The sequence below is a fragment of the Astyanax mexicanus genome, chromosome 21, assembly GCF_023375975.1.
Source record: "Astyanax mexicanus isolate ESR-SI-001 chromosome 21, AstMex3_surface, whole genome shotgun sequence".
Lineage (NCBI taxonomy): Eukaryota > Metazoa > Chordata > Actinopteri > Characiformes > Acestrorhamphidae > Astyanax > Astyanax mexicanus.
In genome coordinates this window covers 16,141,792-16,157,037 of record NC_064428.1, presented here as the reverse complement: position 1 = coordinate 16,157,037, position 15,246 = coordinate 16,141,792, and the positions used below count along the sequence as shown (strand labels likewise).

The 15,246-nt window shown below is 37.4% G+C and overlaps 1 protein-coding gene across 4 annotated transcripts; it reads right to left on the bottom strand.

The window, feature by feature from the left end:
* Positions 1 to 411: 411 nt before the first annotated feature.
* Positions 412 to 14,397, bottom strand: palb2 (partner and localizer of BRCA2). 4 transcript variants are annotated; one of them, XM_007238132.4, is made up of 13 exons: positions 13,849 to 14,394; positions 11,889 to 11,941; positions 11,482 to 11,541; positions 11,025 to 11,190; positions 9,210 to 10,616; positions 6,407 to 7,842; positions 5,054 to 5,209; positions 4,470 to 4,552; positions 3,842 to 4,003; positions 3,244 to 3,360; positions 2,534 to 2,621; positions 1,995 to 2,149; positions 412 to 851 (listed from the first exon to the last, which is right to left on the bottom strand). In XM_007238132.4, the coding sequence occupies exons 2-13, from the start codon at positions 11,925 to 11,927 to the stop codon at positions 620 to 622; spliced, it is 4,101 nt and encodes a 1,366-aa protein (XP_007238194.3). In that variant the 5' UTR covers positions 11,928 to 11,941; positions 13,849 to 14,394; the 3' UTR covers positions 412 to 619. The 4 variants fall into 4 exon arrangements, 3 of the variants coding, with proteins under 3 accessions (XP_007238194.3, XP_049325825.1, XP_049325826.1); XM_049469868.1 differs by having other exon boundaries at positions 13,904 to 14,394; XR_007428117.1 differs by having other exon boundaries at positions 715 to 851; positions 1,995 to 2,123; positions 13,849 to 14,395.
* Positions 14,398 to 15,246: the final 849 nt, after the last annotated feature.

The window sequence follows — 15,246 nt, the reverse complement described above, 5'->3', positions numbered from 1 at the left end:
TTTCAGTATTTTTTTTTCTAGAAATCAGATCAGAACTAATTATATAAATAATGAAACATTTCATTAAAGTGTTTGAATTGTTAAAATAGTTAAGCAGTAGAAGCAGACAATAAACTTTAAAAAGGAGCTAGTTTTATATTCTGCACTAACCCAGCACTTACACATTCTGAACAAAAACACATTTACACACTGAGCTGTGATGTTCTTAGGATGTTCAGTATATGTAACTTACAGAGTTCACGAGTAAAAAGACAGAGTGCTGTAAGGAACTTTATACAGATTCAACCATGGGTACTTTTGGGTTAACAGTGAATGATAATGGCCAAATAAGGAATAGAGTATACAAATTATGAAGAGACAAAAGTTACAGTGACAGTTATTCAAAAGGCTTACAGAAACAGGTCTTCTTAATCTGGGTAACTAAAAGTGAATTTATTTGCTAATAAAAACTTTTTTTTTCAGTGTAAATACATCAAACAGGTACATACAGATCATAAAATACAAAAATACTTTTCTTTTAAAGAAAGAAGAAAACATTTAATGTGTATACTGTTTCTTTTGTTACATTCATAAACTCAATAAATTATTATGCTGCAAAAAAGCCTATGACAATTTATTATTAACGACAATTTGTTTTAGATTCTGTGGGTTTAAACTGGTAGAGATGAACATCCCCATTTAGATACCCAGTGAGTAGTGTACTTGGCCCCGCCCACCGCGCTAGTCGACATGACTGTGCCTCCACACCTCCAAGCACACCGGCCACGTCTCCTTTCAAATCCCAGATGGTCAGATGGCCCGACTGGAAAACGCCAGCAAGCATCGATTCACAAACGTCACCATCTATCAACCTGGATCCAGAGACACAGCAATGTACAGATTTATAGTTCATATGATTATCATGTTTATATTAGCTCTTCATGTATTTTAAATACACTCGATAATTGGCCTGTGTAAGTGACTGTTAATTAACAATAAAAGCCCCTAAAACAACAAGGGTGCCTGTACTGGATCATAATTTAGGCCTTAGATTCAGGCTGCACATTGGGGAAAAAGCTGACAATACAATATTTTTGTTTTTCTGCAATATATACAGCGATCTAACCAAAATACATTAATTTTCAGCAGATTTCACACCATATTAATAATCCAATCTGTGTTAATGATTGGAGCAAAAAAGCTTTTAAGCACAGGCCTGTCAGCATAACTCAGTATAACTTCACATTGTCACAGAATACACAATCATGCTAAAATTGTTTTATTGTACTTTTAAAGACATTTATGTATTTCATAAAATGTTATTACTGTTGCATAATAAGGCAATTACACTCCTTTAATTATTAAAACATTTTCAGACACTAAAATTGAAGTATTAAGATTACTAAATGCCCTTAACTAGGGGTTTCTGACGTTCCCACCACAAAACTTTTCACTATTTTATTTCAATATTTTATTTGCTGTTTAAAAAACTAATAAAGCACAACCATCAGCTTTGTCATGTGAAGCTCTCTGCTGCTGCTGCTCAGTCAAAAAGACAGTGGTTTCCATACTTGTAGACTGTCCAGCTTTTTGAGTCTTTTGTTGTCAAATACCCTGTTTTTAACCTTCCATATATGAATCCTCCGAGCTCGCTGTGATGCTACTCGGCAATGCTGCATCAGCAGCAGCTAGAAAAGAGCTTCACATGTATCGGAGGAAGCATGTGTTAGTCTTCACCCTGCTGATGTGTTACTAGTGATAGGGGGAGTCCCAATGAGTGGGTTGGGTAATTGGCCGTGTAAATTGGGGAGAAAATGGGAAAATTAAAAAAATATATATATATATTTCAGCATATGTATATATATATATATATATATATATATATATATATATATATATATATATACATATGCTGAAACAATATATTATGCAGCACTACTTCAGATGGTGCAGGTTTTTTCCTGATGCTTACTATTATTTTCTGTACAGTTCAACACAATAAGCCCATCTCTTACCTCTCAGAACAAGAAGCAGGCGGGCTGGTGACAGAGGTCAAAGTGAAATGTTTGCCCGTAAGTGGATTCAATGCGATCAGCGTAAAAAGAACAGCGTCATTCTCCTCAAGGCATGGATTTGAGCTTGCACTTTGAAATAACACACACAGCGCCCCCTATGAGACACCACAAAGTACAAAAACTACTGGAGTAAAGGTATACAGACACCCAAACCTTAATCCTAAACATGTTTGTTAAAAAAATCATTGCAAAAGCATAGTTAATAGCTAATAGGTAACTGCACGTCATTAATTAAATCTTTATCTTTAGTCCATTATTCCTCCTCAGCCTAACATCTTTATGCATTTGCACAGGCAGCTTTCTGCTGCACGATCAAGAAGCAGAATGAAAAAATCAAACCCTATCAAGAATCTCTGTGCTTTGCTTTACATTCATTTTACATACTCTTCACCTTTTTTCTGATTTGGAGTTACAATACAGCCTTACACACTTCTATGTTTAAAACATTAAATATTTGCTAAATAACTTATATCCCCTACCTTGTAGGAATATCCCTTTAGACAGGTAGCTGTAGACACAGCCTCAGTCAGATGTATAGACTGAAGAAGTTGGCCTGACTTCATGTTCCTAAAATTAAAATATACAAGAGGTAAAGTATGAACTTTTATGAATTCACATATTTTAAGTTGCACCCATTGCTGACACATATATGCAAATATGCTATCTCTGTGTCTTTATAAATATCTAAACAGACCAGATAAGGGACAAGACAGTGTTTAATAAACTAGCTTGAATACAAAATATGCTAAAAATAAAAACAAAAAGTGCCTGTGGCATTTTTAAACCAAATTTAAGACTTTTTAAGTAACCACAAACAACTTGGTGAAACAAATACAGAGGTCACAGAGATGCTGACCCAACCTAACTTTAAAAGCACCTACAATAGTCATGTGGGAATCCGAACTTTTCTGATTTTGAGACGTTTTGATGACACAACCGTGTATCACATCACAACAGCATATTTGTGAAAACAAACTATTAATACAATTATAATTCTGATTCCATGCAGGACAACTTCTTCTATTGCAAGGTCACAGAGATTAAAGTGTGTTACCACAGTACAATTTTATTACATTAAGGGGGGACGTACTAATACAACTAAACTGAACTAAAAAGTAACACAACCTAAATCAAAAATGTATTCCTACATTAGTATAACTAATGGTACATGGTTACCATGGTTTCTTACCAAATGAGAAGGGTCTTACATTCAGTCCATCCAATTAGTGCATCTTTTTCTCTTTCCACAGCTGCCAAAGTCTGAATACTTCGACTAGTAGAAACCAGGCAAAGAACATCAGATACCCTGCAAAGAGAGTAGAGATTGCATATGAATTCATCTGTGATTGTATATAAATCAACAACAGACAACTGTCAGTTTTACGCTGATAAGTGGTGGATGTAGTACAAACCATGTTCTTGAGTTAAAATAGAGATACTCAAAGTAAAATATTACTCCTTACTTTGGATCAATTCAGTAAAATACAAAATCTTTGCCTTCACATATACTGAAAAAGCATCAACAGTTAAATTACCATGATTTATTATGGCTTTAATGTCCTATAATTATTTTTGTAACAACACAATGAATAGACACCACATTCTAATGAATAGCTACTTTATGTTGCACACTATATCTATAATGGTACATGACTTGGAAATTATATTGACTGTAATTTGCATTGACCATTTAGGAAAATCTCAAAAATAGACAAAATATCACTTGCATAGTAATTTGGAATACAGTGTAATAGTGGTTAAAATGTTGGTTGTGCATGCATTGTTACCTGCAGTCTTGGGAAAGTGTGCACACCTGAACTTTCTGCTGGGCTCCAGGAGCAGAGCAGCACACCAGCCTGCAGTCAGATACAGCTACCACTGCCTGCAATGCACCTTTACACACCTCTGCGTGAGAAAACTCCCCATCAATACTGGAACAGTGCAGGATCCTGTTGAAATAGAAACACACACACAGACACATTAAAGTATTTTGATGTCAAATATGATAAAGAAAAGTTACATATACAAAGTGTTAAATATTTCAATGTGCTCAATCATCATAAGAGTTACTGTGTGCTATCAGTGTATTTAGACTGGGTTTGTAATTGATGCTGAAGCAACATCTAAAATACATCTATAAGTGGGTTCACTTTTTTTGTAAATGTAGGTAACTAAACTTACATAAAATTTAAACATTTTACTTCCTTTTTTTTTTTTTTTACTTAGATGTGTGTTTTACTTAAAATGTACTTAAAACAGGCCACCTCTTGTACTTATAAACTACATATTACTTTAACAGATATATAGTACCAATGCATTAACTTTAAAATGTTATGAAATTTATATAATGTGTTACATAGTACTAACATAATGCTAACTTATGCAAAGAGTTTGCAGATTTATATCAAAGTGTACCTCACTTCTGTGATCTCCAGGCTCCCCAGAGACACACAAAGCAAACCAGGAGAATCTGGAACCTCTTGAAGAGAGATGATGGACTAGACATACAGAGATTACAGGCAATTTAGTCACTGGTGCAAACAGTAAGAGCCGAGTATAGCATTAGCAGTTATTGATTTCTGTACTTTAATCTTGTTACGACACAACAACAACAACAATAACATATAGTAAGTAGACTTATTCAGTTAATAATAATTGTCTGCCACTTGGACACACCACCTTTCAGTCATTGTTTTTTTCTTTATTTTTATAACACACATGCCATTATGAAGTAAACAAGCCAAAATGTGTTTTATCATTCAGATACTTCAACATGTCCCAAACCACCTGGGTTGGGTTTTTATGGCAGGCATGTGAAGGCATGTTGTGTTTTTTTTGTCTACTACCTAAGTCTTTGTTTGTATTACTACTTATTTACTACACTATATATTAATTTTCGAGGACAAATATTTATATTAATATTAATAAGAATTTGTGGCTAAATTCTGGCTGGTACTGTATTTCTTTGTGATTAAAACTCTCATACAGTATGTACTCACCTGTGCGAAGGTCCAAGTGTGTATTAAACTCCACTGCTGGACTCCTGTCTTCTGAGCCCAGACACACACACTCCACTCTCCAGCCACACACACGCAACAGTCATCAGATGGCCATCGTACCGAACATACATCCAGCACGCATCCTCCCTCTAGAGCCTAAAGACACGGACACATATACAACTGGATCAGAAATCTCAGCACAGTTTACATTGTGTTATGAATAGGGCTGCAACTAATGACTATTTTAGTAGTCGACTAATCTGCAGATTGTTTATTCGATTAGTCACGTGTTTGTTTGTGTTTATTGGATACAGTGCTGCTAGAACACTGTATGCGCATCTCTACTGCTCTCTCTTCCACTCTCTCACAAGCTGCAAGTCCTTTTCTACTTTGTACTAGATACTAGGAGTGTGCCATATCATATCTACGTGATAATATCGCCAACATTTTTGAATATCGTGAACGATATTATACCCTGAAATATCGTGCCATATCACTCAACCCTAATTATCACATCAGGGTACGACTGTTTTTACTGTTTTTATCAAAAGAAAAATTCACACTGTTCTCATTTCTCATTATATATCTACTAGAGACAGATTATATATGTCCAGTATCATTTATTTTACTTTAATCCTGGATATATGGAGATATTTGGAGTGCATTATTAGTATCATGACATTCTGGATCATTGATTTCTGTTACAAATCTGATATATTTTCTGTATTTTTTAATATCTCAGTTAAGGGTGTGCCATATCATATCTTAAACAATAATAATTTAAATTTTCATTTTGTTGCAGTAGTATATTTCTGAATTTTTGTTGTAATTCAGTGTTTTGTTATATCGTCAAGAATATTGTTATCGCGGAAATACCATGAAATATTGTGACATTATTTTAGGGCCATATCGCCCACTCCTACTAGACACCTAATATCTCAGTAAAAACTTTAAACTGACATTTAGCTAACGTATTCAGCTTGGATCTGCTAGGGTGCTTCAAGTGGTTGCTAGAAAGTTTGTAGGTGGTTCCAATGCTATTGCAATGGTCTCCCAGGACGCTTTTGCTATGTGGGTATTGTGATATAATATCTGGTTGATATTGATCAGCAGCTGATAGTTGTGCCACTTTGCTTTATTGTTTCTATGTAATTGCTATGAGATGTGTGAGGTGGATTCTCACACAACCGAAAAGGTTACAGTATGTTTTTTCTGTTTAAAACGCAGAGCTTCCACATTGCATTCATATTATCTTGAAGTCAAAAGTATACAGGCTCAAAAAAAAACAAACCAGGTCTATGTTTGATAGTGATATTTCATAACACTAACAAAAAACTAAGAAATAATCATTACCTTAAATCTATGAGCCTTCTGAAATGTGCCATAGGAAATGGCCTTGTCCGAGTTACGCATGTCTTCCACAGCCTGGCTCTGACAAGTGGTCTCGGTATCCATCCTCTGGGAAACCAGGTGGGCAGAGTTTTCCATGCCCAGGGTGTGTTCTGTTAACTTGTGGCCTGTATCGGCCATATTCATAACCAAAACACTCTCGCCACCTGCTGTCTGAACGACTGAGGGATCTGATGAACAGGGCTTATTTACACAGCTACTGTCAGACTGCAGTGGAGACAAGCCCTCTCTCTGTACTTCTCTCTGGTCTTCGAGCTTGGGCTCAGGCTGTATCGGTGATTGGTTTCCTGTTTGGGTGTCAAGATATTGATTCTCTCCCTCAAATACATCCGTGGCTCGATGGCAATTTTCAGAAATGGATGAATCCATATCATATACATTCTGGAGTGGAGTCTTTGTGACAGGACTCAACCAGGCCTCGTTTGCAGGTTCAGACCCTGGCAGTGTTTGGAGGTCTCTTTCAGTAGTTTGGCTCTGAGATTGCAGTGTACCTCCACATACATTCTGGCCTGCACTTGAAGCCTGGTTAAAGGCCGGCACAGCTGGAGATGAATTCTCTGCATGCTGAAAAGAATACAGAGAAACACTCTGGTCAGAAGGTGCAGGCTGAATAAGACTGAAGTCTGAAGGTGAGACGCTGGATAATAAATAAGGAGTGATGCCCAGGGACGGAAGGGAAGAGTCAGGACCATGCTCCATGTGTGGCGTCAAGGTCATGCTAAAGTTAAGCACTGCTGGGCATGGAGATCCATTGCCTTGTTCAAGTTCCTCACATGTTTTTAGATCATGTTTTTGTTTACCAGCATCTTCCTCAAATTCTTTGTAGTTGTAGGCTACAGGTGTCTTCTCATCTTTTGTGTTCCTTAACGGTATATGGTCTTTAGTTCCTTGACTCACCTCTGCTAGACATGTGATGCTTGACTGGCAGGACTTTTGGCTACCAGTATCAGATTTTAACTGGTTTGCAGACTTTGTGTGCTTTTCCGATTGGTCAGGATTCCTTGGCATCAGCAACTGGTCAGCAGAACGTATTTCACTCTGATCAAAGCTACCTTCTAGGTGAGCACTAGGTGGTAGGAGCTCTGGGGAAAACAATTCATTGTCAGTACGCTGCCCCTCAGCGATATTCTTATTCCTAAGATTTCTAAAGCTATAGCGTGGGCTGTTGCACCGTGTGTTGTTCGCAGAGTAGTGCGAACTCAAAGGTTCCACATTCAAGCAGGACGTGCACAGTCTCTGTAGTTTCAGTTGGCCAAATTCATCATCCGGTAGGTGAAAATCCTGAATGTCAGAAGATGTCAGCAGCTGGCCAAGGGGTGTGCAATTCGTCATCTTCAAAGCTTGAGCAAGAGAGACTAATGAAAGAAGAGGTCTGCAATCTGAGAAGAGAAAGAAAAACATTCACTTGAACATAGCACTTCATGAGCCAACAATATCTACACCTTATTTACACTACACAACTTTGAGTTGTCAGGTCATTGTTCTGTTCACACTATATGACTGTTTTTTTTGCGTGAGTCCTGCAGTTGTTGTGACTTATACACTATGTGACTAATCTGAACTGGGCCATGAATTACATGATTTTTGGACATGTTTTGTCACAAGAACATGTGTTAGAACTAGTGATGACACAAGAAAATCACAAGAAAAGTGGAGTCTTAATCTAAGTGGAGAATACCCACATGAAGTGAGCCTGAAATGTATAAAAACATATGAAGCATTTAAGTAAAATATGAGTTCATAAATGATAAATGAGATATGTACTTATGTCCTCAACACAGAACAATAGCAAATGTTTCAGTAACACAGACCAATTTTAAAGGTTTATATGTCTTTTAAACGTGCTTTAGCTGTAACTCCAGCATTAGTTCACCAATCAGTTCACAGCAGCAGATGCTAGTGTCTTTACAGTGAAAAACCTGTTTGCTATAGAAAAATGGAAAATACAGGCATGCTTTCTTTGCTTTTTTAGTAAAAAAAATAAAAGAAATGCTCATAACAAGTAGATAATTATTATTTTTAATAAAATTAAGCTCTGTAGCAAAAAGTAAATCCGTATTTACTTCAAAATTCATCTTCAGTAAACACTAGTGACTCAGTGCCACTAGAATCCACGCACGCCCATGGCAACACCATGTTTTACAGAGGATGTGGTGAGCTGTGTGTCAAACTGTTCCAAGCCTTCTCCATATTTTTTTCTTCCCATTATTCCAGTACAGGTTGATCTTGGTTTCATCTGTCCAAAGAACACTGTTCCAGAACAGGGCTGGCTTCTTTAGATGTTTTTTTCTGTTTCAATTTCATTAAGAGCTCCTTTGACTGCATGTTGTGGGAATCAGCCACATCTAGAATCAGCTTCAAACCTTTCACCTACTTAACTGAAGACAGCTTTTAAGTTAATTTGTGCAATTACTTTTAAACCACTGAAATTAGGCTTTGTAGAAAAATGGTTGTAATTCCTAAACGGTTCATAGGATCTTGTTCAACCCCTTCAATTAAACCTACACTTTAAAGTCTACACTTTAAATACAGCTCATTTGTTAACTTTTAAATCCAGTATGATAGCATAAAGAGCCCATATCATGAAGTCTGCTGTCCAAATATTTTTGAGCCTAACTGTATTTCCGGTATACATGTGACACTGTGGACTGAGAACACAAAATGCGTGTATTTTGCCCCCCTCTAGTAGATACAGTACATTACATTACATTAATGTACTTTAAGTGAGTTAAGGAGCAGATCTCACCTTTTCCATTTGTGCTTGTCTGGACTTGAGAACATGAACCAGCTCTTTCCGTTTGGCTACATCTCCTCCTGAAGATTGGATAGACTTCACAATCTGGTAGAAACTTACAGTCCAGGTAGAGCTGAGAATCTGAAAGGTGCTTAAAATCTGCAGCTTCTGGCTGTGTGTTTAACACCGGTTTGGGTGTTAGGATAAGCTCAGTCTGAGAAGCTGGCTCCAGCTGTGGAGAAGGCCCACCTGGGAGTGAAGTTTGGAGAAGAGATTGAGATTGTGGGGACTGAGTGGAAGATTCTGTAAGAGATGTTTCTGTAAGAGACTCAGGCTCCATTTCGGAGAAATCATCTGTACATGACCTTGCTTGGGAACTTTTAGTCACGCCTTCCACTCTTGTACGCCTGCGACCTCTCCGTCCTCTTCGACCACGCCCTCTGCATCTGGGCTGGTCAAGGCTTTTGCCATGTGGTTGAGAGTCCTCTGAGGTCAGGTGGTTGCTCCCACGTGCCTGAGAAGAGCTGGACCTCCGTCTTCCCCTCCCTCTAGAGAGCTGGCTGAGAATGACAGCATTCAGGTCCACAGGGCTGTGGGCTGCAGCCATGCGTCTGGTGGTACGAACGTAGTATTCCACTGGAAAAGGTAAACCCTCGACCAGTGTGCAGGAATCAAGAATTCCATTCTTCTCAGAAGAGAATGGAGCATTTATTTCATCTACAGAGTCCATTCCTGCACCATTAACTTCCCTTTTCGTGTCATCTGCTTGCTGATTATCTGATTGTTCAGAAAGACCTGTTGACTGGCAAGACCGGATCTGCATAAATAACTGATCAGAGGCACTGGAGCTTGACTGGGAGTTGATGTCAGCTGACTGGTTACCTAGAGAAGCCTTAACTTCTACTTGGCTAATTGGAAAGACTTCCCCAGGTACCTGATTTACTGAAGCATTGTCTGATATTGAACACATTTGTAACCTGACATCAGAGTTCCTGTCACCTTTACTCAATCTATCATGCAGCACCTCTCTCTGCTGCTCTTTACCAATCTCTCCATCACTTCCTGTCACTTCTGGATCTCCATTCTGGATCTTTTCTTCTACAGTGTCTCCTCCGGTAATGTCAGCCTGTTCTTTCTCGCCACCTCTTTCCACCTCTACGCCATTTTCTTTAGTAGTTAAGTTACAGTTTCTCTTTTCTCCCAGTCTCTCCTCCACTCCTTCTTTTGCTTTGTCTTGACTGTCAATGTCAGCCTCCTTCTCCTTGCTCTGCAGACGAAGACGACTGCGTTTTGAGCGCAGGCGGTGAGTGGGACTTCGTCTGCACGTTGGTGTGGAACATGGAGAATCGTCTGACCCGTCAGGAAGATGAAAACGGACCAAGGGGTGTTTTTTAGATGAGAGGGAACCATAATCAGGCTCTATAAAACAAACAACAAAACACTATTTATTTACTATTATTACTAAGATATTACATGGGAACGAATGCTAGTTCTGGGCCATAAAAATATGGTAAAAATATTATATCACAATATTAAAGGACATGTTTACAACTGTGTTTGACTGTTCACGTAATGCATCAAAAACGTATTCCTAAAAACTGGTATTTAAGTACTTTTTTCAAGTACTGTAATTTTTATTTAATTTTGGCTGCACATCAATCTGTAATGAAATGTACAGTTAAGTTTATTGTTCTTTAAGCATGGATGATATCCTCAATATGTCTCATTAATTTTGCAAGTGAAAACTAAAACAACACAATTACTATTTAATTAATTACTTTATCAAATTGAAAAAAAAAAAAAATCAAACATGACCAGGACACTTACTGATTTCCGACTGCAGAGGCTGGTTAGAGAGCAGGTTGGTGTTTGATACAGAAGAAGAGGCGGGGCTTAGCTGGGATAAACCTGTTGTGTTGATCTGCAGCTGTCTGTTCTCATCAGAGATTCGGTTTTGCACATGCCTGCGTACTGCTGCTTTCCTCTCTGCTCGCTACAAATGAACCAACACACAGTACAGTACAGTGAGGCATCAAACATAACATATAACAGTTTTATTATATACAAATATTTATAATACTGCATCAAAATGAAAACCTAAAAAGGATTGAAAATTGAAGTTTAACATTTTTAACGTAGCCTAATTATATTTTTGTTTTCAAAGATCAACACATTTTTTTTGGCCATGTTGCTCAAATTACTTCTGCTGACAAAATGATTCTGAATATTCAGTGTACCATAAACAGACAGACAGACAGAGAGAGACAGACAGAGACAGACTCACCTGTAGTCGCTGAGCTGTTCTTTCATACTCTTTCTGCAGCAGCTCCAGTCGCCTCCTGAGCTGTAATCAAATTCATTGAAGAAATATCACCTTATTTTATTCACTTGTGACCTGTGATTTCATGTGAATATAATCCGGATTGCATCCTGATAAGAGTTTAACCACAAGCACTTACACTTGGTAGACACCGAAATCATATTACTGTGTGGAAAAGAATATGCAAATCTGTGCATCAAGCAGCATTTATTTTTGCTTGTACTGACAGAACAAAACAGAACTGCTGGGCCAGTCAGACTGTTTACAATGTCAGGGAATATTATATTTGTGAAAGATGATAATCTGACAGTACAGTGTAGAAAGCAAAAAAAAAGTAACCTCTAACCAAAAACGAAAAAATTAAGACCTACCATCTCTTTTTCTTCACCCCTGAGACTCTCCTCAGCCATTGTGACGAGTTCACCTGTAACAGATGTAACATAAGAAATTACATTTTGAGGCTCAACAGAAACCTACAGAATAAATACAGTATTGGATTAAACTTTAACATCTGTTTAAATGCTTTCGGATGCTGTTTTAGGCTTAAGATGTGCTTTAAAAACTGCCCCTTACTCCTCCTTTACTTAACAGGAACCTAAATGTGAGGTATGTGATGGGAGGGACAGATGTTTAGACCTTAATGGTATTTCAAAGTGATGATGTACTATGATGTATATGCTGAACTCCAGGAGAACAGAATGTAGGTGAACCACCCCAAGATCACTGTACCAGCTGGTGGGCAAGGTTGTGGGAGAATAATCATGTTGTAAGGCTATTTTGCTGCTGGATGAACTCAATTGCATTAAGTGAATAGAATAGTGTAGAAAGAGGACTACCTCTTTCCCAGAGCTGGGGATAGGGGGCGCTTTAGTAAACACATCTGGTTTGAGGATGGAGCTTTTTATATTAGTTTTAATTTTGGCAGAATTTACCTTCCATAAGACATATCTGCCCGCTGTTACACTAACAATTGTAAACAACGTCTCAAGGTATTTAACGCTGACATTTTAGTGGGACTATGCTAATTAAACTTGTACAGAACTATGTCTTCCTAGTTGTGTCAAAATGTGTTCATTATCTACATTAAAGGTGGTTGTGGAACGAATAAAGTAAGCCATGACCAAGCTTTTAGAGCCTAAAGCCTACTGCGAAAATATGGTGGTTGTGCCAGAAAAGCAACAAATTTAACTGGATTCAACTCAAAATAGTGCTTAAAGGGGTGAATGCAGAAACATCTTCAGATATATAAACAAGGATTTATATTATATATAAATATATATCGTATCAGCTCACCCCTAAAGGAAATTACTATTGATAGTGACAATGATAAAGAGTTATAGCATTTTTTTTTACTTTATAAATTTTGTTTATAATGACCACTGCCACCCATCCTGTAAAATACAGAACGTCCTTTATTTGGCGATTGGTGATTTGTTCTTTACTTCCATAAATGTCTGTGTATAATTTGATTTTTGTTTTATTATCTATTGATTTGGTGGACGTCTCTTATTTTTGTTTCTGAAAGGTGACAAGCTTAAACTTAATTTACCGAATGTACAATGTAAAGAGCCACAAAAGTATCAGGATAGAAAAATAATATTTGAACTTATTTTGCCTTTAGTAAATAAAGTATTTCCAACATTTATTTTATTTCGTATATTGTTTCCTCACTTTAATAAATAGCTCCTTAAATGTATTAAACTGTTTTCCTACTTGCTTCCTCAGTTTGTTTTATTGGATTTAGCTAATAAACTATTCCCTCAGTTTAACTAAAGCAGAGAGAGAAATTCATTAAACAAAATTAAAAAGGGAACCATTTGAGGTAAATGGGTTTAGCTGTTAAATAGCCGTGGTTACTAACTGTTATATGTTATTTTTCTACCGTGGTATTTCAGAGGCTCTATAGAAAGGGTTGCTTTAGTTTTTATTTTAAGAAGAGAGACTCATAAATACAACCCGTGTGTCATGCTATTACACGGCTTCACACTGACTGACACAGCGAAATATTACTGTTTTATAAATAATTGAAAAGCGTAACCTTCTCACTGAACTTCTGAATTTGTTTATTATACAATAACAGACCGTATTTGATAGCTGTCACTCGTTTTCTAAACAGCGAGTAGCAGATAAACACAATTTATCCGGCGAGTTAGCGTTAGCTTTCCTAACCCAACATAGCTAAAGCTAACTTACCTAACTAACTAGCAAGTTATGTGGTGAATTTATAGAGCCGTTAGCGGTTAGCCCGCACTGAGGTCCTGTGACAGAAGGATAGTTGGGTGTTATAGTGCCGATTAAGCGAATTTTTAACGCATAAAGAGGAATATTTACCTGAGAGAAGTGTAGAAACCCGTAGTTAAACTACAGAACCGAACACTGTTCATACCTGCTGCTGCTCTCTGTCGCCATAACAAATCTCCCGCTACTTCTCTGGGCAGGGAAGAGTAATGGATGTCAGATCGTTTTTTAATTATTATTTATTTCGATATACTTTTAGTTTTAATATAATGAACTCAGTTCTGCTGATCTGTCACTGTGTTTAAATAGGACACTGTTTTTTAAACATTATTTAATCCACTATTTTATTTTCTCGGGTCTCAACTATTGTAGTTTTAAATGCGAGGCATTTCAGCGCAGTCACGTCGAAAAAAACTACAACTCCCATGGTGCCGTCACAATTCTCCGCAGGGAAAATAATAGAGAAAAGAGCAGCAGGATACGGGATACCGTTCACCTTACACTTTAAAGTAGTATTATAGCTACACTATATATTTCCTAATGCTTATGGACACCATATGTGTACAGATGAATAAATGCACAAACTTAGCTTGTTCAGACCCAGCAGAGAAGATCTGCCAACAGAATAGGGACAGAACAGGAGACTCTGTGGAACAAAGGAACAAATATTAACTTGTTGATTACTCATTGGTTTCAGCTGCAGCAACACTGCGTTCTGATCCACTCCTTTACGCACACCCCAAAGAATAACAGAACTTTACCTTTTGGCTATTATATAGTACATTTTCTGCACTTAAGTATTACAAAAGTTTATTGTAAACTGTGTTACTGAAGTACTAAAAGTAAAAATACAGTACTGTGTTATGTAGTTACAGTACGTACTGAAAGCAGTGAAAAGTTCCCAGGGTGAAAGTTCAGAATGGGAGCAGTGTTGTCTTCTTCTAAGATTAGCTTGATCTCTTGGTTCCTTCAGCGATGAGCAGCTTTATCAAACCCGGTGACAATGCAGAGCATCTACCACTGATAATGGCTGATAATGTGTGAAATAATGCATTTTCAAATCGCTGGGCTTGTTTATTTGTAGGACCGCGTCTATGTCTGTGTGCCTATGGGATCCAGTGCCCCCCAGTGGTGTTTAATGACTAGTTAGCTAACCTAGCTAACTAGATAACCTAGCTAACTCTAATGCTAACACTAAACCAGACTTATCAATCTAGCTTACTTTAACTAACGCTAACACTAAACCGGACACTTATCAAACTAGCTAACCTAGCTAAACTAGCTAACATATCCGTGTTACCTGCGTTACCTGCCTCTGAACAAGTTTATCTTCCTAAAGATCTTGGTAACAAGACACATGCCACAAAATATTTTTTTTCACATATTTCGAGTTTTGTTTTTCATGGTAGTGTAGCTGAACTTATCCCATAAATCATGTTTATTCAGAAAGTGGGAGAGGAGGAGCTGCTGTGTGAATCGGCTGTGTGGGGT